Source organism: Zalophus californianus, chromosome 1, assembly GCF_009762305.2.
Source record: "Zalophus californianus isolate mZalCal1 chromosome 1, mZalCal1.pri.v2, whole genome shotgun sequence".
NCBI classification, from domain to species: Eukaryota; Metazoa; Chordata; class Mammalia; order Carnivora; family Otariidae; genus Zalophus; species Zalophus californianus.
In genome coordinates, this window is record NC_045595.1 from 207,588,101 (window position 1) to 207,609,178 (window position 21,078).

General features: G+C 49.7%; 1 protein-coding gene across 1 annotated transcript in view; it reads right to left on the bottom strand.

The window, feature by feature from the left end:
* Positions 1-875: 875 nt before the first annotated feature.
* The window catches only part of VPS26C (VPS26 endosomal protein sorting factor C), a 45,433-nt gene continuing 25,230 nt past the window's right edge, over positions 876-21,078 (bottom strand). The window contains exons 2-8 of the mRNA XM_027587751.1: positions 18,993-19,136; positions 17,633-17,782; positions 11,514-11,594; positions 8,731-8,805; positions 4,917-5,067; positions 4,541-4,693; positions 876-2,313 (exon numbers count right to left, since the gene is read on the bottom strand). Of these exons, the coding sequence (XP_027443552.1) occupies positions 2,231-2,313; positions 4,541-4,693; positions 4,917-5,067; positions 8,731-8,805; positions 11,514-11,594; positions 17,633-17,782; positions 18,993-19,136 (837 nt within the window). The 3' untranslated portion in view covers positions 876-2,230. The remainder of the gene's footprint in view (positions 2,314-4,540; positions 4,694-4,916; positions 5,068-8,730; positions 8,806-11,513; positions 11,595-17,632; positions 17,783-18,992; positions 19,137-21,078) is intronic.

The window sequence follows — 21,078 nt, forward strand, 5'->3', positions numbered from 1 at the left end:
CTTACACATTTGTTTGGGGGAGGGGGGTGTCCTGCTTCTCTGCCATCCCTGACGGCACCGAGCTCCAGCACGGGCTGGGCCAGGTCGCAGGCCTGTTCTTGGTCCAGCCGCGTGAAGGGGCTCCTGTCCTTGTCACAGGACCACACCCAGCAGCCAAGGAGTCGGAAGTCAGTCCCTAGCCAGGGGGCCGTGGGTTCATGGAAGCACAGCCTTATTTCAGAAGAAGGGGGAATCTGAAGGGGACCGTGGGATCCCAGACTGTAGCGATCTGCTGCAGCCCAAATCCCTGCCAGTGGGCGGAGGTAATCCTATCCCCCAAAGTTTTAAGAGGACAATTCAGACTCGGCCTTGGGACTTAAGAGACGCCGATGATGGAGGCAGAAGGGACACCAGGGCTCCATCTCCCAGCAGCTACCAGAGCCGGCAGGCTTGGGACACCAACTGGGCGAATTCCGGCACAAACGCTTCAGCTTTTCTACATCTGACTTCTGATGTACCCCTTGCCTTTACTCTGGAACTTGCAACGTGGCCGAGAATGGGAGCCAGGCCCCACTGCTGCGGGAGCTCGGACAGCCGGGATGTGTGGCTGCCTACAGGGCATTTATTTCCCGAACAAGATACTGTTACGGATTCGCAGTTCAGACTCCTTCCTTCCCCTCCCCTCCCGTGCCGCTGCTCTAATGGGAGAATCTGACAACCCCGAGGCTCCAACAGTGGACGCCCCCCGCCCCCGCCCCAAAAGCCAAACATGTCTGTTCTCCTTAAGCCCCAGTGGGAGGTGCTGGCCAAGCAGGGGAAGGACATGGCCAGCCCGAGGCCCTTGTCTAGGCCACTCAGGATCGAATGAGATGAAAATGAAAGTAGCCAGGGCACAGGCTGGTCTTCAGTTAATAGCTGTTCCCTAAGAAGAACACTTGTCTTATTTATATCCATAAAAGCAGTTTACTAAAGAAGTGATATAGCAATATTCATCCCAAACCTTTGCTCAAAATTCTCATTTAGCCTTTTTTTTCATTAAAAATGATTTCTACCTTTGAAATGTCCCAGAAAGTATGGCCTCTTTGTTTTCTGATCCTCTGAACACATTATCAAAGACAGATACTTGTTAATGTCATGTGAGCATAAAAAGAGATTTATAAACCAGAAATGTATTCTCTGGGAGCCAAATCAGAAACGACTCCGTGAATACGCTGTATCGGTTTCACTGGTGAAGCCCTGGGATAAAGCAGCACCTGAGTCAGGTCTGTTTGCCCTCAGGGTCACGTGTCTTCAGACACGGTCCCAGGACGATGGCAGCACAGCCGGGCATGGGGGCGGGGGGGGGCATCGGCCGGGCCGCCTTGCTCAGGCCAGCCCAGGTGGAGGGACTGTCGGGGAAGGCCGGACGGCGTGCAAAGCACACAGCTTATTTCTGAGGCCTCATTCATTGTGGACCAACAGGATCAGATGGCAGAAATGCGTTGCTACAGGCTCTCCATACACTACGAGCCACAACGGCTTCACCCCGGGGGCAGGCCAAGTTCACAGGTCCAGGGCATCTGCCCGGGGTCTTCAGCTCTGGCCCTGGGCACCCGTCTCCTGCCATTCGGAACCCACCCAACAACGGCAGGTGCGGACAGCCGCTGTTTCCTCCTGCGACAGCCAGGAACGCTCAACGTTCTGAAGTCATCGTGAAAACTGCGATAAAAGAACTACAGAGCAGAGTGGAAAAAATGCTGGACGGTTCCAGCGGATGCCGCTGTGCAACCCTCCTTGGATGGTTGTCTACAAACATCATAAGCAACCGGTCGGCTTGCCACCGTCCCGCGAAGCTGCTTTGCTGCCAGAGGCTTAGCTACCCTTGCTGGCCAGGTGGGGCGGGTTTCCTTTGTCCCCAGGACCTCCCTTCCCAGCCAAGCTTCACTGCTGCTACATTTTACTGCTCTGTAAAAGGCCAGTTAAGCCAGGAGTCTGAGGAAATTTTGCTTTCTGCGAAACGATCTTGCCAACAACAGTTACGAAGTCCTGATGAAGTTTAGAGACAGGGTCTGATCAGAGGTGCCCACTGGAAGCAGAAGCCTCGAGGAAATGGGGAACAACAGTGATTGTAATCTGAGGGGTCAGATTCATTTCTGATACAGAATCATCTCGAAAATAAGCCTATGCTGCTGGCTTGAACTCCCGTGAGCGCCGGCTACCCTGTGGCACGTCCGCTTGGCCTCTCTCGCTGTCCACACTCCCTGCTCCCCGGCTACATCCTGCAGAGCTTCAGTGGAAAGTTCTCCGTGATGAGGTGATCCGCGTGAAGCAGCACAACAATGTTAACCTCAAATTCTGAGAGGAGAAAGAACGGGCGTTATGCTCACCTGCCCCAGCGACAGACACCCCACGCCAACGGCACCACAGGCGGAACAGGCTCCGAAAGGCTGGGGGGCAGGCGGCGCTGGGTGCCGTGGGGTGTCCGCATCTGCGTCCCAGGTATATCACCCCAAGCTTCCAGGAGAGGACCAGCGAGGACAGCGACACTGGCCTCTGACCGCCTCTGGCATGCTTTCTGTAAGGAAACGTGTCTCCTGGCTTTGGGACAGTAAGGGGTCTGCTTCCCAACCACACCTCCCTTGTCCTCTGTCTTTACTAGAATCTTCTAAAATCCTTTCGGTTCTTTCAGACTCTCTTGCTTTATTTTTCCACTTGTGACAGTTCTTAACAGAAGAGCCGACCCCTGACGGGCCCAGCCGTCCGGGTACACGTCTCCCACCCCAAATGAGAAACAGTGTCCAGAAACAGCGTGCAGTTTAATTGCTGTTGTTTGGGTAGTGATTCATTTACCCGAGACACCTGTTTACACATCATCTCTTGTTGACAAGAGGAAAGGGGTGTGCACGAGCAGGGAGCTTCGTGCCAAAGGGAGAAGGCCTAGCACCGAAGCAGCTCAGCCCTGTGGAAGGGGCTTCGGCGTCACCGCATCGCAGACCCCAGTGGCCGGAGTCCTGAGGACAATGTCCCAGCGTGTGGCTGGCTGCCTCCTCCAAACACTGGCCATGACAGAGGCCGTGCGCCCGCAGCACTGGCCTACTTTGCTCACTTTGATAATCGTGATGACACTAGAATGGCCCTCTGGGATTCTGGTCCCCATTCTCTGCCACCATTCCCCCACGTACCTTGCTGTCCTCCCCTGGAGGGAGCGTGGTGTGACTGGACGCCCAGCAGGCATGCAAGGCCCACATTAGGGAGCTGGTGCTGGCTTTCCTTATGGCAGAGCAAACATTCCCCCGGGGCACCCTAAACTCTGGGCGGGTTCGGGCTGGAGGCCGGCCTCGGGCCTGACTGCGCACCAAAGGTGTGGGCACCGGCAGAGATGAAGGGGGCACATGCGGATTCTGCTCGTAACTCGGCACCTGGGGCTCGCTCCCACCTCCCCACCTGAGACTCAGAGCCTAACCTTGGCTGGCCACGCGGACAGCAACTCTGGGCCCACGGGAGGCCGCGGCGCTCTGGGATCGTGCCCACCCCCTGCCGCGGGCACTCCTGTGTGGCGAGCCTCAAACCGGACGAAACTAAGGATCAGGCATAAGGAGCATTACTGATTACAGGCACTGCAAGCAACGTTACGTGGACACTTTCTAAATCTGATAGAAAGAGCAGGCAGAAATCTAGGTGCTTAAAGTAGAGCGTAGCAGGAAAAAAAAGTTTAGTCCTCTTGAAGTTTATGTAGAAAAACCAAGGGAGAAATCAACAGATAAGCTCCCCCTTCTAACTTGAAATCAAAGGACTCTGAAGTAAAATACCGCCTTGAGAACACTGTGCTGGTCGCCGTGCGAGTGCCTTCGGGAGGGCGGGAGGCAGGCTGGTCTGGGGGTGCCTGGGCAGCCGAGGGCATCACCCTGCGCTCTAGCCCCCTGGCGCCTCGTTCCCTGTACTGTGGGCGTAGACTACCTGTTCGATAATAATCATGCACATCTTTTTTGAGAACAGTCATGGCAGCTTAGCTTGGGCCAGATCTGCCCCCGTGCGGCCTTCCAGCAGACGTCGCCGTCCTTGTCGGTATTTGGCAGAGCTGACTCTATGCCCCTCTTTGCTCCTGATGTGCATGTCCTGACCCCATTATGTGCTTGCTCTGACACAACATTGCCGATAAAAGCACTCTAGGGTCTCCACAAATAACTAATCATGGAAAATGACCAAGACATCCTGAGCTGGTGGAACGGAAGCCTTCGCGATGATCAGCGCTCACACGGGATTGTCACACTTGAGTCTCCGCTCAGATGCCAGCCTATCCGAGGAGCCTCCCTGACCTCCTCACGCTGCCTGCAGGCTTGCTCCTGGCGGTGTCACTGTCCCTGCCCTAGTCCGCACCGACAGGGTGGTGCTGCCTCAGGACGGGTACAGCAGCTTCTCGGGGAGCTTTTCTTGAGCAACCGGAGGACCCAGTGCTCTGCGCTGAGCCAGCCGAGAGCAGACCAGTGTGTCTGCCTCGGGGGTGCTCGGGGGCCCTTCTGTGGGCCCCACTATCATGGGAGAATCCGGCGGGCCCACGGGCATGGGGAGCTGGTATGCTTACCCACTTTGAAGTTGGTGGTTTCCAGCGTAGGGCAGGTGAACAGCCGGGGGAACACCATGTAGATGGGGATGGAGAGGCTCCGACACACATCTCCATCAGCGATCTGAATATTCTGAATCTCTGTGGCGTCTCGGGCATAGCCTTCTGCACACCCTGCAGAAGGCAGAAAGCACCGTGTGCTCAGAGAACAGGGAACGTCCGAACAGCCTGATCAAGAGGCCCTCGGTGACCACTTTGCTACTGGTTCTACAGGGTCTGGAGTTCCCTCCCGTCCACATCTCACCTTCCCAGACAGACGTTTCTTGGAATTGAGGGGTGCGCTCTTACTTTTGCTTCCACTGCGGCGTGTGAGACGCCGACCTCAGTGGGCCCTTACCACAGGTCTCCACGCGGACCAGCTGCAGCTCTATGCTCTTGATGGCGGCCTCCGAGCTCTCAACCACCAGCTCCCCTGTCAGCGGCTGTGTGATGATGCAGTTGGTGGAGTTGAGATGTCCTCTGATGAGAAATTTGGGGAGCAAGGCTCTCTAGAACAAAACAAAAACAAGACATCGGGAATGGAAAGTGTCGAGGGAAATCACTCCAGATTCAGTCACTTGGTACAAATAAAAACTGAAAACAAAGTTGGGCGATTTTTATAAAATCCCCTGGGACCCTATTTTACAAAATGGGAAAAAGGGACAATGGTACTTGTATCTCCTGTCAAGTTCATGAACAGACTGAATTATTCAACAACTGTCTGCGGATCCCTGGCGCCGACTCTGGCTGGATTGAACGGCCAGCTCCCACAGGGTCCTCCTGGTTGCCTCGATCTGACCTGGAACGCTCCTTCTTACCAAGCGATACGACATGAAAACTCCTGAGGAAGTTGCCAGGAGTGTTTACAGGGAATCGGTCACACACCAGCCCCAAAACATTTTTTAAAAAGAGAATCAATTGAAAAATGCTCCCAATTATGCAATTTTGAAAAGCTAAGTCACTTCTTTTATTTCAAGGACATTTAAAGAGAACAATTTTCACCAACGCTTGACTGAGACCTTTCCTCTGTAGACCTAGGAACCCCGTCATGGGTAGATGATGACGTTCTTGTGGGAAGCAACTGTCCTAGAACACGTCACCCTGCTGGTCCTAGGTGCTAAAGCTAGGTTAGAGTTTAGAGCACCACTGTCTCAGAAACAAAATGCAGCCACAAATGTGAGCCACGGAAGTAATTTAAAATTTTCTAGTAGCTATATTTTAAAAAGTAAAAGGAAACAGCTAAAATCAACCAATATATCCTAAATATCACTTCCACATGTAATCAATATTAAAAAATTACATTTATATTCTCTTCCTCTTTGAAATCCAGTCAGCACCTTACATCTATGGCCCAGCTCGGCTCCGACCAGCCACACCTTGAGGGCCAGTGGTTGCCCTGGCTGGTGTTCACCCGTCGTGGGCGATGGAACTGGACAGGAGGGAGCTCTGTACCTCGTGGCCCAGAGGCAGAGAGCTCAAGAAAAGCCTTGATGCAAGACAAAGTTCTAACAACAATTAAAACTAAAGAAGCTATTTGTTTAGAAAAATAAAAAGCAGTAGCAATCTACATTAAAATTCTTTTAGGCAACTGATGAAAAAGAAAAGCTCTCCACATCCGGCCTAAGATCCTGACTGAACCTTCATTTTACCCTTTCCTCCCAGGGGTGTGATGTTAACATATACAAATAAAAATAAACTACACCGAGAAAGCCTATGTGGGATGCCACACGGAGACAACCCCAGCGAAGTGTTTCTGTGCATGAAAGTGTACAGGGAGGCTCCCAAGAGCTCAGGGGACCACGTCCTGAGGTCGGGGGCACACGAGCATCCCCAGCAGGGCCCAGGGCAGCTCTGAGATCAGAGGCAGCGCCCACCTGGGAAAGGGGCAGTTGGGGGGCTGTGAGTGGCCTCTGGGGTCAGCAGGTGCCCCGGCTGCCACCACAGCTTCCCTCAAGGGGACTCCCCCCCCACCCCCGGACACTCCCAAAGCAGGCTGGGCGAGGCACGGCAAGCATTTACAGCCATTTACAGCCACAATGCAGGACAACGAGCTACCCGAACACCCTGAAAGAAAGCACACGGGGTCGAAGGCCTCTTCCCCAGCAGCAAAGCTCCTCTGTCAGAGTGTGCATTTACAACCAGAAGGACAGACTATCATTTGGGCGAAGGACAGAGAGTCTAGTCAGCAAGGCCATACCTATTTGATCCTCCTCTATAAATATAAGCTGACAACCAAGAATCAATGAACAGTTGAGGAAATCAGAGCAAGAAAGAGGTACACACTCCACGAACAGAATAACCAGCCCTAGGAAACAGAGATGAAGGGCTGTGCATCTGCAGTAAAAGAAGGGCTATCTTGAAAAAGAAACTGTGTTTGGAGATGAATCATGCTATTGCCAAAGTGAACATGTCGACAGTTGGGCGGCATACCAACCAAAGAGCAAACGAGTGAGCTGAAAGACCACGCCAAGATTCTCCGGTGACACATCTAAGAAACCCTGAGAGTAGTTCACTGAGCTGAAGGAAAGACGGCAGGCGCACTGACTAATTAAACACCCAAGTCTGGCAAGGGCTTTGACATTCCAGAACGCTAAGGATAGGGAGATGCTGGAATTTTCCGGACTGGGGGGGAGGGAGAGGGAGGAGAAACAGATGAGCTCACACAAATTTGGGGATCAGATCATCAGTATCACGAGGTACCAGAAAACCAGGGAGCTCTTCTCCCAAGTTCTAAGGGCAAATGAAATTGAAGCCAGACGCTTCCATCTACCTAGACAAACTAGGGTTCAGTGTGAGAGCAAAGTCAGGGGTCTGTTAGACACTCAAGGATGTTAAGTTCACTCCTCACCTGTTCAGAAAGAATGACTCTAGGATGTACTCCAGCAGCACAAAAAATAAAACTGAAGAAAGAAAAGAAGGTGAGAGGAAGCAGAGGTGAGCAATGACCACGGTGAAACTTCCAGTAATTCAGGGGTGGCCAAATCATGACTGTGATACTTCGGGCAACGATTAGAAATAGTTTCTAAGCCAAGAGAGGCTTAATACTGGGAAAAATAAAACAGATAAACTGGAACTTAGACTTCAGACCATTTCAACAAACGAGAGGGGATGAAGGAAGGAAAATGCAAAAATGTTACAAACCTTCTGGCAGAAGGTTCTTGTTCTTGGTGTTGTTACTTAAACTCACGAGTGTCTCTACGTTTGAACGTTTGGGGGTGACTATTAGGAAAACAGAAAAAGGATGGGAGAGGAAAAAGGAGCAAGCCAGCAGGATAACAGAAAAAAAACCCTCACGACCTCAGAGTGAGGACAGGAAGAAAGAAAAAGGAAAACAATAAAGTAACGCAGAGACAAGATACAAGGAACAAAACAAAGTGCAAGCTCCAGCCAGGAGCTCTTTATAAGACATACTTGAGCCGCTCCTCTTCCTCACTCCAGTTCTGTCACTGAGTTTTGTGTTATTGAGATTCATGGAAGGAAGAAACACAAACCCACTTAAGAGCACGAGGGCCAATGGGGTGCTAACAGCCGAGGCCGGAGAGGAAGCAGGGCAGCGAGGTCCCGGCCACGGGGCTGCAATGCCTATGACCACCCACGCTCCCGGTATGCTTCCTGTCACGTTTAAATCCCTGTGAGAGAACAAGCTGACCGGTCCGCGGGGGACTCGTCCCCTCCAGTAAATGGACTTTTGGAGAGGCCCCCCCAGGCTGCACCCCTGCCTCAGCTGTGCCTCCCCAGGGAGTGGGAAACCTCCCCGACTTGCTGATCAACAGGGTCCGGAGAGCAAGGAGAACCGCCATGGGCCTCGGCCTCGATGTGAAGACAGCAGGCGGCCAACTACGAAGTAAAAGGGTGCAGCTCCCAGGACGGGTGGCGGGAGTGGCCGGGGCTCAGGGAAGAGGGGCTCTGAGCCCTACGCGGTATAGACCAGGGAGAAGGGAGGGGAAAGCACAGTGAGCAGACAGCCTCCTTGAGCAGCTTTTCAGAAGCATTCTTCTTCTCAGTACTTACTGAGTTTAAAAAGAAATCAAAACTGAAATCCAGATTATTTTGGGTAGAGACGATAATCTGAAATTTCGTCTTGCAGCGACTTGATGTTCGAATAAAGAACTGGGCAACAGTGTGTCTGCGGGATGCAGTGGTGAGGCACGCAGGGCTGAGGAGCACCGTACCTCTTTGACGTTCTGTAGGGTTTCAGGTGTAATGGTGAAGTCCACAGGACTCGGGGTCAACTTCCCCTTCTGAGGCTAAAACAGGAGGCAAAACCCAAATCAGCTGCTTGAAGCCAAGAGTTCCACAGGCCACACTCCCCTTTCCCCTCCTAGAGAAACGAAGGGCAGCATAATGAACCGGGAAGGACTTGGTACTCAGAGGCAGGTCGTGTGGGGTCTAAAAGCATAGTTCTGCCAAAAATCTATGTTGGGTTCTTTGTCAAATTTAAAACACCCCCTGCAACTCAGTTTCCTCATCTGTAAAATGAGGGGACCCCTTGCTTAATCTCTCGGGGCCCCTTTGGGTCCAGAAATTAAAAGTTAGACCTAAGAACTGACAGTAGCATTCTTGGAAGGTATTTATCTTAAACCCCTCTTAGAACAAGAGCTGACACCAAACCAGCACGATGATGCTATGGGGTGCTGTTCCTGTCACTGGTCCCACTTCACAGACATGGACAGTGAAGCACGGCGAGCCCACATGGCTTTCTCCAGTGGCAGAGCCGAGATTCAAACCCAGGGGGCCAGGCTCCGACTGTGCTGTTAGCCACTGGGAAGCTGTCCACCGGGAAGGCTCGCTCATCTAAACTATAAATGTTACCATAATTATGAATGATGGTCATCCCACATCACATAACCACAGAAGCCACCCGGGCGGCCAAGCGTCATCAGGGCCTGCCTGGCGAGGCGCACTCAGGCGCCAGGATCCACAGGCTGGGGGGGCCGCGGTGGAGGAAGGGCACTGGCTGATCTGCCAAGTTTACTCATTTCCTGAAAGCGTATTCTACAATATTCTTCTTATTAACAGGTTCGGGAACACACTCTTCAGGGAACATATTCTTCCTCACAGCATTTAAAGGATTTAACTTGTCAACTAGAGCTGACACATGGTTTGGCCTTCTCATGAAATCATTCACAAAGAAGAACAGACTTCTTGGAGGCTGTGTGTTGGTAAGCTGCTGGGGAGCAGGGAGGAGGCCCCGAGACCTCTGTCCCTGCTGCGCACCCTAAGCTGGCCCGGGCGGCGGGGCTCTGCAGTCATGAGTGCGCTGTGGGCCCTGGGTCCGGGGCCAAGGGGCATCCTGGCCTGGAGCCCAGCTGTGGGCAGGGAGCTGAACTTGGGCTCATTCTCCTTCACAAAGTTGGAGGCTTTTTTTTGCTGAAGACATAAAAAGGTGTATGTCTCTTCTACGGAATAATCCACATGAAAAAAAAAATTTTTTTTTTGCTTCAGTTTGAAGACCCTTGATAGAAAAAAGGAAAATGTCTAAATCACATCACTTCCAAAAAAAGATAACTATTTCAACACTAAAAGAAACAAACAGAGTAATTATTATTAGTAAGAGGAAAACTATAAATGTTGGAAGTCCCAAAAAGTCAAAAATGATGCAAATAAAGGACATCAGTGATTTTGCCAATCTTATACACAGGCGACGTAAGTCTTCCGTTTTTACTGAACCATTACTAAAAGACACCTGTGGACATTTCATAACAGTGAAAAGAAATGCAATTGCAGATGTTCCACAAACACCAAGCTGCCTCACCACGGAGCTCTGGAGAAGCCCCCACTTACTAATAAGGCCCGTGGCAAAGACTGTGGGACCCGTGCAGGGCCCCCAGGGTGATGAGTCCCGCTCAATGCCAACAAAGCTACAGGCTGCACCGGGTACATGAGCGAAGGAAAGCTAGTGGCCCTTGTGTCTGTCCAGTCTGGGTGGCACCTTGACACGGCCTGCAGCCCCATGGGATCCATACATACGTCCAGGTTCCGTTCACCCGGGCATCTCCAGGAACCCCAGTTTGGCTCTCTTCTGTCCCCAAACTGCTCAGAATTAAATCAAAGGCAGATGGACCACATTCTGAGGCTAGGTGGCTCTTCAAGGAGGGAGCTAGGCTGCCATTGGCTCCGAGAAAGGGGGCAGGACCAGCCCCGAACCAGAGGTGTGCGCACACAGCCCAGGGAGGGGAGGACAAGGCCCAGCAGCTGCTCCGATACCAGCCCTGGAGAGCCCGGGGAGATAAAACAGGGGACTCCAGTGCAGTGGACATCTGTCACCACGTGTCACACCTGAAGCAGGCACTGCCTGTCACTGCTAAGTTCTGCACGATGACCAAGGAGTAGAGCAGATGGGCTGCAGGGGACTCTGCCTTGAATTCACCCACAGTTGCCTACAGCCATGGGGAAGGGGACCCAGTTCCCTAAGCTGACACATGAAAGGAAATTTTTAAGAACATTCTGTCACTGCAAAATATGAGCAGAAGGTGTTGGGAGAGGCAACCCACCCTGGCCCTGGGTGCCCCCGCGTGTCCTTGCTGGGCAGACCAAGACTGTAAGGTCTAACCCTTCTTTATCTGGGCCAGGCCATTGCTCTGGGTTGTGTTTGCCAGAGCAACCTTGAGGAAGGATGTGTGACTCTGAAGCTGACTTGCTCACTGATTGCTCTAGCAGAGGTGGGCTCCCAGCCTGGCACTCCTCGGCTGAGGCACGAGCCCCTCAGATGCAGCGGCGTCTGGGCCACGGCATTGCCCCATGGGATTCTGGGCCCAGCGGGACGAGGCACACGCCAATGCTGGTGCTCTGACCCCGCCGGGAGAAACAAGATCCCTCATCTCCCGTGCAGGAGTCTCTTTCACCAGCAGGAACGACAGCACCAGGCTAACGTACTAGCTTAGAAATGGGGTAAAATACCAGACCCTATAGGAGATTCCTATGATTAAACACAGAGCCCCCCAATATAGCTTACGGCAGAGTGAACGATGAATTCGCAGGTCTTTGTCAAGTCCTTGGCCAACAGAGACCGCCTCATATCACAGCGCAGCGTATACTGCAGGGAGGAGTCAGAGAGGTGTCACGTTAGGTGATTTGCTTGCATCATGGAATTATATTCAAAGAGACACGTAAGTCAACGTACTTTAGGGAAACTCGGTCCAATTACAGTGTTATTTGAAATTAATATACATAATAGGGGGAGCCAATGCTCAAAATGAAGGCGTTTCTATAAAAAGACCAAAACCAAGAACACTTTAAGATGATTCCTCAGCCTAGTCCCACAGCCATCCCACAGTTGGACCCACTGGTACAGAGGCACAGGGTCTTAGCTGTAGCACAGGGAGAGAGCAGGGGGGTGGGCAGAACAGAAAAAACATGCACTCAGAAGCGAAAGCTAGCTCAACTCCAGCGATCTTGGTGTGGGAGCCCTGACAGATGAGACGACTCGTCTGGGCTTCGGCCTCCTGCTCTGTAAAATGGGGATGTTCAGACCCGCTCGCAGCACAAGCCAAGTGAGAGTCTGGCAGACAGCAAGCTGCTCTTAGTAAAGCAGCAGCTATTTTGTAGCAAGGATTCAAAAGCACACAGGAAGGACCAGGAGCCTCAGGATAGCATCTAGCATTCCACGGAGCAAGGTAAGGCAAGTAGCATCACATTAGCTTTTAACCTAGCTGTGTTTGGTCTCTCTGCCGTCCCCGAGCTAGTTTTCTGAACGAGCCACCGCCGGTGTACCTCCCCCGACAGGGAGAGCCAGCCCCTCTGCAGAGCTGGCCCCTGAGCTAAGCGTCTGACCCGGGGCTGCTCCCTCACACCCCTGTCTGTGGGCGGACACGCTGATTGGTAACAAAATTCTACAGCGTGATCATAGTCTTAATGCTAATCTTTCAAAAAAAAGTCACATAACCCATATTGAATAAAGTTAGCTGTTGTTTTAATCATCCAGATAAAACTTTAGAATACTGTTAAAAACGATTCGTGTATGGGGCGCCTGGGTGGCTCAGTCGTTAAGCGTCTGCCTTCGGCTCAGGGCATGATCCCAGGGTCCTGGGATCAGGCCCTACATCGGGCTCCCTGCTCAGCAGGAAGCCTGCTTCTCCTCTCCCACTCCACCTGCTTGTGTTCCCTCTCTTGCTGTGTCTCTCTCTGTCAAATAAATAAATAAAATCTTAAAAAAAATAAAGATTCATGTACCTGAGACTGTATCTAAATGCATGGTTGACTCAAGATGCTACATTATTATGAACAACCTATATACATTATATAAGAAGTTACTAGACATTTAAGGTGCCACCGGGAGATTAAAACACTTTTTTAAAAGAAACATCCCTTGCCTGCAAGGACCTTTTCATGTATATATATATATACACACACGCTCTCTTCTGAGGTTTGTCTGGTCTCCCCAACCCAATGAGCTCAGCGAGGCCTGGTGCCATCAGATCCGTAGAGGTGTGTGCGCCCGCATGTGCGTATGCCCGTGGTACATCTGCGTGTATGCGTGCGCCCGCATGTGCGTATGCCCGTGGTACATCTGCGTGTATGCGTGTGCCCGCATGTGCGTATGCCCGTGGTACATCTGCGTGTATGCGTGTGCCCGCATGTGCGTATGCCCGTGGTACATCTGCGTGTATGCGTGCGCCCGCATGTGCGTATACCTGTAGTACATCTGTGTGTATGTGTGTGCACGTATGTGTTTCGCCTTTCTCCTGTACAGCCCACACGCTGTCTAGCATGGGCAACATTTTGTTCAGGCTTGCCTGGTCTCTTGGATCCTTGTCCCAGTGGCAACTTCCCCTTCCTCATTTTTAGTCTCAGGGGTTTAGCGGGGCTGACCTCCCCCGAGCCCTCCCAGGCGGGGCTGCTCCTGGGACTGTTGGGAAGGATTCTTTCTGCCGGGTGTGCCGACCAGGAGATGGTGAGCCTGCCAGGCAGCGGCTTAGCTTGGCCCCAGCCAGGGAAGAGCCTGCCTGAGAACGAGGTCTGTGCAGAAGGCCGAGCTGGATCCACACCCGGCTTCCCTGGAGCTGCCAGCTTGGTGATCTGTGATATCTGTTTTTAGGCTAAGTCAGTTTGAGCTGGATTTCTACAACTTGCAAAGGAATGAGAACAACAGGCATCAACTTCTGGTCACGAAATGTTTTTGAGTACGAAAGAAATAATCAGTAATCCAGGGCAGCTGCTAAGTGAGGGTGGGGAGAAAGGTGGAGAGGAGGGGAACACACTGATGTTCTGTTCTGTGAATGACATTAATTCTTTCACATGTACCATTTGAGTGAATTACAAGGACAGTCACCAATAACTCATTTATTCAGCCATTCGGCAAATACGTACTGGGAGCATTCTATGTGCCAGGCACTGTGCGAACGAAGCTCTTCATGCCAAGACCTCATTAATCTCCTAGGAGGAGAGGTCATGAAGGCTGCTCAGGGTCACAGAGGTGGGATTTGAATTTACACCTGCTGGTTGCCAAAACCCAGCCTCTGAATTCTTACGCAATGCTGTGACTCAAGCCCAGATCTGCCTGCTGCAAAGCTCTACATCTTTTTACTTTCTCATGATCTTGCCCAACTGCTAAGGAGGGTCCAGGTGCTAGGAGAGGTCCGAGGGGGTCAGGAAGGTCAGACTGAGCAGGGTGCCAGGAGGAGGTGCAGGACTGGACCTTATGAGCGTCAGTAAACACAAGGCCAACAGAAAGAAGGAGGATGCATGTCAACAGACACGAAGCAGACTCCTAGAAAGGATCTGCTGAACTCTCAGACAGAATGACTAGCATCTGGATAAATTAATTCGGAATTACAATTTTGCAGACATGTTGGTACTGCTATAATGTTGGGTTATAGTATAAAACCTTGCTCCTGTGGCCACAAGAGCAGAACAAACATAATAAAATTTGCCTACGATTTACGTAACTTTTAAAAGAAAAGGTATCTGCACAAAGGGCAACTGGGGGAAAGCGGATAGCTTCTGGTACGCATGATCTAACCACAGAGGTGAGAAACAAACACAACACGCCTGGGAAGAACAGGACCAAACGGCACCAAGCCTCCGTCTAAGGAGAGACACGGAAATCCAGACCCTGCAAGCTGGAAACATACTACTTGCTACACCTTAAACCCTTTATTCTGTCTCATGGTTTTTACTATGTTTACATTATGTTACTACAACACAATTCAAATTACCAATGTAAAATGCCTTGGCGCCCACATAATTGGAGAAAGAGGATGTTACCAGGTTTAACACCACTTTGTCCCTAGTAATGTACCCGTGAGTCTTCAGGGTAAGCACGGCAAGCGAGGGTGCGATGGAGGGCAACGTCCTGTGGGACCCCAGGCCGTCACCATCTGCTCTGCTATAAAACAAGGAGGCTAGCAAAAGACCCCTCTAGAAACTGAACGAATCAATGAATGAAAAACAGATAAAGAAAAACAAAAAACAACCCACCATCCTAGTTTCTCTGGAGAAGTATATTTTCAAGGGGCACCCGGCTGGCTCAGTGGGTGGAGCAGGCGACTCTTGGTCTCAGGGTTGTGAGTTCGAGCCCCACATTGGGTGTAGAGATTACTTAAAAATAAAATCTTCTAAAAAGAAGAAGTACGTTTTCTCAAAAGGAGCAACAACAAATTTGAATATGAATTGGAAATGAGATGGTATTTGAGAATTTTTGCTAATTTTGATAGGTGTGAAAACACCAGCTGTGTTCCTGTAGGAGAGCGTCTCTATTTTTGGTAGATGGACAGTGAAGTAGCTCAACAAGTGTCATGATTCTGGAACTTCGAAATGACTCAGGAAAGATCAACAAAGATGAAACAAAAAGGGCAAAATTCTAATAAATGTTCAATCTAGGTGATAAGCTCTTCTAAATTGGAGGTTAGGATGAGAAGAAATCTCTTCATTTTTAGAAATCTGTGAGATATTTGGGGAGGTAGAGAATTCAAGTTGTAGCATTCCGAAGTTAACCCTCAAGGGGTAAAATCTGATGACCAAAGTAAAGGTTGGGTCTGGGTGATCCATACACCGTACTGAAGAATTCACCACCTGCTAACCCTCCAATTGCATTTTAAAGAGTTTCCAATTTACACACAGTCATGCAGGACACAAGTACAGTTTTTTATGTACAGTTGACTCTTGAACAATGTGGGGTGGGGGGCGCCGATCCCTGCAGTCAAAAATCCATGTATAACTTGTGACTTCCCAAAAACATAACTACTGAGAGCCTATTGTTGACCAGAAGCCTGACCGGTAGGTAACATCAGATATTTTGTATGTTATATGTATCGTATACCGTATTCTTCCAATAAAGTAAGCTAGAGAAAAAACCATAAGGAAAAGAACATACATTTGCACTCTAAGAGATCCAGGTAAAGGGGATCCACACAGTTCAAACCCATGTTGTTCAAGGGTCAACTGCACATCTGCATGCCCTTCTTGGCAATATTGGGAAAAGAGTGAGATTTCCAATTTCATTTTTTTTAAAGACTTTATTTTTTAAAGTAATCTCTACACCCAACGTGGGGCTCAAACTCACAACCCCGAGATCAAGAGTCGTGTGCTTGACCAACTGAGCTAGCCAGGAGCCCCTCCAATTTGATTTGAAACAAATTAGTATCTTAACAAGAACGACGAACACTGGAGGAAGGCACAAGCATGACCAGTGAAACCTGAATGCTAGTCTCTTCGGTTTCTCATGGACGAATGCTCACGTTATTGAATAAACAGTATTAAAGAGCTACTGTGTCAGGAAAGCAAGGCGATGCAGATTCTGGGGAGAGAATAAATATGACGTTTGAATGAGACGTCTGAGATACTGTCAGGCTTGCTAAGAAGGCATTTTGCAGGTACTGCCTTCTGCGGTGAAAGTACTCCCAACCTAGGAAGCTGGTCATTCCTGTCACCTTCTGGGTGCTGTCCAAAGCCTCTAGTGCACACATTGCCTGAAACTGGTGCACCAATAATGAAGGACTAGATGCAGTTTTTCTGGGTGGAAAGACAATGACTGCGGTGCAGGGTGTCACACGACCCGTGCTTCTGCTCACCCCATGTTTCCAGCACTTCGTAGAACTCGCACGCAAACTTTGAGTTGAAACTCTCACAAGTGTTTTGAGGATCTGTATTTTTAAAGTGGTGCATTTTAGGGGTGCCTGGGTGGCTCAGTCGGCTGAGCGTCTGCCTTCGGCTCAGGTCATGATCCCAGGGTCCTGGGATCGAGCCCCGCATCGGGCTCCCTGCTCCACGGGAAGCCTGCTTCTCCCTCCCCCACTCCCCCTGCTTGTGTTCCCTCTCTCGCTGTGTCTCTCTCTGTCAAATAAATAAATAAAATCTTTAAAAATAAATAAATAAGTGGTGCGTTTTAGGCAGAGGAAGGGTCTCTTGCCGAGACCAAATTATCAGCTACAAGTTAATAAATCAGGAAACTTCCTAACTTTCCACCCTGTTGCACATACGCAAGACAAAATGGTTTTGTCTCACGCGGCAAGGGGAGTCCTGCAAAGCTGGTATCACAAAAGTACCTTTCTTTCCACTGAATAAAGGAAAGGCTCTCTCCCGCCCGCTCCCTCTGAATCATGACTCCAAACTGTGCTGGAGACAATAGTGGCTAAAGGCGTCCTGGGCCAGCAGAGGTAGACAGGAAGTCATAAATTCACTTCCCCTCATTTACAGGGTTTGTTCAATAAAGAATACTAGCCTATGTTAGAGTAGTAGCCTTCGGATATCTAACAAAGAGATATTTATGCATATAAAACAGACAATCAGCGTGGGTGCCAGAGAGGAGTGAGGGCACAGATGCGCACCAAACACTAACAGCACCCCTCACGGTGTCAGTGTGGCTGGAACAGGGCCCAAAAGAAACAACGGGATTTTTTAAAAGAAGGCATAGCAGGGGTCCTCTGGGGTTCCTATCAAAAATAATGGCCACCCCTTAAATGTGTTCTGCAAAGCAAAATGAGAAATCAAAATAGAATATACATGGGGGGTCCTGGCATAATTACAGTATTAAATTCTTGGGTCCCCTATTTACTTTCAGTGAAAGAAAGACGGAGCCGTTTTGCAAAGGAAAAGACAGGCAGGAAATGAACTGCATGGGATTAGGAAACTCACCTGAATGTTGACGAACACACCGTGATAAGTCTCGTACAGAACTTTGTTGCCCTTCACGTGCAGGGGAAACTCAAAAGGAATTTCCGTTTTGCCACTGGGAAATTTCCCTGGCTTCACCATTTCAATGGTACTGTTGATAATCTGGATAGGCTGTAAAGAAAAAGCAACTCCATCCATCAACACGGGCTTCTGGATGCATTTTCCAATTAGCGTGTCTATTAACGATCTCCTGAAAGACACGAGCCCCGAGCCCTTGGAGGCTACCCTCCCCGTGTCCTGGCCAGCACAGTGCTGGGTCTGCAGACGAGCAGCCAGCTGGCTCCAGTCACTGGCGCAATTATGGCTCATTCACAGGACCGGATGCTTAGATGTTTGGTGCACATCCGAAGCCGTATTTCCTCTCCTTTCCCCAAAAAGCTCTGTTCGCTGTCCTAACAACCCTCCTGCCAGGCACTCCTACCTTCAGAATAAAGCAGCAGACGTGCCACAGTCAAGGCACTGGGCCAGGAGGGCTGCCACCTGAACCCGGGGGCTCCTCACCAGCCTGTGCCCGCCTCAGACCCCAGCCTCCTGGGAGCCTCCCCACCGCCCGCCGCATGGGGAGGAGCAGGTCTGTCCTCAGCCCTGGGTGCCTCCGTTGTTACACTGGGACCCTGCCCAAAGGTAGCTATCACTCCTTAACTAGTTCATGTATTTGAAGCCTTGGTTTATCATCACTCAGAAAATCTACCACTTGTGAAGTGAGTCTCTGAGTGCTTCCGGAAGAAAACACGGAGATTGGGGAAGAGCACGGGAAGGCCCTGAATCTGAATGCGGTTAATGAGACCCTTTCTTCCCTCTGACCTGCTTCCCCCTCAAAACTCAGAGTTAATATGTCCTTCCGGAAAAGGAAACTCTAAGTACAGAAAAAGAGTTTATATTCTGGAACACACACCTCTACCCAAAATGACAAAAAGGAAAAGAATGGCCACTGCTCTATCTGCGTCTTACCTGAGTACCAACTCCAAGAGCTGCCGCGTACACAGTCCAAATAACAGTTTTGTTTTAGGAAGGTCAGTGCCAGAAGCCAGGCACTCCTCAGAAGAGCGCTGGTGTCTTTAAAGGCTGAATTCAGTCTACTTATAGTTCTCCTAATCCTATCTTACAGGAATAAAAACAGGCAGACTTGCAATAGCAGGATATATTCAGAGTCAAAATACCTGAATCTTTTGGCGGTTTGATTAGCAAGTATTAAAAAGTAGGACCACTGCTATGCCTTGCAAAGTATCGACAGGTAACAACAATAAAGCCAGAAAACAAGTAAAAACCACCACACACATCGGGATAATGAACTAAAAATGTGCAACGTCAGCGTTCTTACCTTAACGGAATTATAGAATGCCTCGAACACACCCACACTCTTGGCACTGAGCTGGAGGTTCACACTTCCTTCCACTGTCAAAGACACTCCCTGGTGCTGGACTGAATCCTTACCAGATATGACCACCACGCCCGAGAGCACTTCCTAGGGGAGCAGAGACAGCCACCAGTCAAATTAACACGTCTTTGCATTCACCTTGTTTATTAGCAAAAGCAGGTCTCCTTAATAAGCAATTTGTTCAAAGATGCAGACATTCACTGAGCACTTAGTGCAGACCAGACACCTGGATGCTGGGATGGAGCAAGCACAGCGTCCCGAAGGGGCGGATGATGCGGGCGGGGCCAGACCTCTGGGGAGCACGGGGCGGGGCGGGGTGGGGTGCAGTGGATCTCAGGCCATCAGGGCTTTCCAGACACGTCCGCAATCCCGGCTGGGAGAATCCCAACAAATGTATGATTCCAAAAAGGATAAAGAGCAGGGCCAGAGGTAAATAGCAGGTTCATGGCCACATTATACACAAGTATGTATAATGACCTCTTCAGAAAGAATACAATAAAATAAAACCCTTTCCTTTGGGTTCTTTCTCAATTATGCTAAAACGACTACACGTTTTCATATGCATAATGTAACACAACTGCTGGCCCGGTGCTCCCTCGGCCCAGGAAGCCTCACTGAGGAGGGGTCTGGAGCTTGTCCACAGAACACGTGAGGGCACCCCACCACTTTCGCTAAGTCTTCCCCAGTCTCTCCACGGCCCGGCTCTCTCTGTAGACATTCGAGCCTAGATTTCCCTGGATCATGAATCATTTAGGAAAGATTTCACAACAGATCATCTATTCATCTATCTGAAGATAATTACGGAGTAACAGAATGTGGACATTATCCTCTCTCCTGGATGGCAGTCTCTTCCTGTCACCATAGAACTCGGCGGTCTCAATTTGCTACAGGGGTTTGGGGTGGAAAAGGAAGTTCGGGAGACGACACGGCGTCCTCCAGAGCGGAAAGAGAATCCACAATAAATTCAAACAACATGTTTGTGAAATGACCTTCAGAAACGTAGCACAACTGCTGTCAAATGGTAATATGATGGCTGCAAATTACTGACAACCAAACCAAAAAAAAAAAAAAAAAAAAAGAAATACAGCAAAATTAAAAGGGGCCTGCAGATCAAAGCATTAAAAACCATCTGTCCTATTGGTGTTTAAATCTTATTTCCTCTAGTCACCCAGTGAAAGAACTTGTACCAAGTTCTCACAGTCTGAAGAATTTGGGGAGCAGGAAGAAGTCTGTGTCCCTTAAATGAGCAAGTATTTTGTTTTTGTTTCCTCTCCCCCATAAAAAGTGCATAAGCCAATAATTTTTTTCCCTATTTATTTATTTTTTTGGATGTAGTGTTCCATGATTCACTGTTTGCATATAACACCCAGTGCTCCATTCAATATGTACCCTCTTTAATACCCATCACCAGGCTAACCCATCCCCCCCACCCCCCTCCTCTCTAAAACCCTGTTTGTTTCTGAGTCCATAGTCTCTCATGGTTTAATTTAGACTAAAAGTCCTCTGAAATAATTTAACTTTTAAATTTAATTAAAATTAATTCTATTACTTGTACAACCCAAATCAAATAGAAGTCTAATGTTTAAAAATTTAAATTCACTGGTATATTTTTAAAAATTGATTTGACTAATATCAAGTAATAAAATGAGCCAAAACAATTTCATGAACTTTATCACTTACACGACATGGCAGCATGGCAGCACTTGGGACACTCTGATCCTATCTAATCACACTGTCAGTTAATCTCATGGGAACGGATCTGGGCTGACCACTGATCGGCATATTATAGTCGTGACATCAGGACAACCCTTCCTTCCCTGGTCCCTATAGCATAAGGAGGAAAAGGAAGTAAAGTGCCTTGGAAGGAAGCAGAGTAAATATTTCATGACCCAAGGGACTCTTTCATCATTCTTTGATTTAATTAAGAAAGAATAAGTAGAGGGGCGCCTGGGGAACTCAGTGAAGCGTCTGCCTTTGACTCAGGTCATGATCTTGGGGTCCTGGGATCAAGTCCTACATTGGGCTCCCT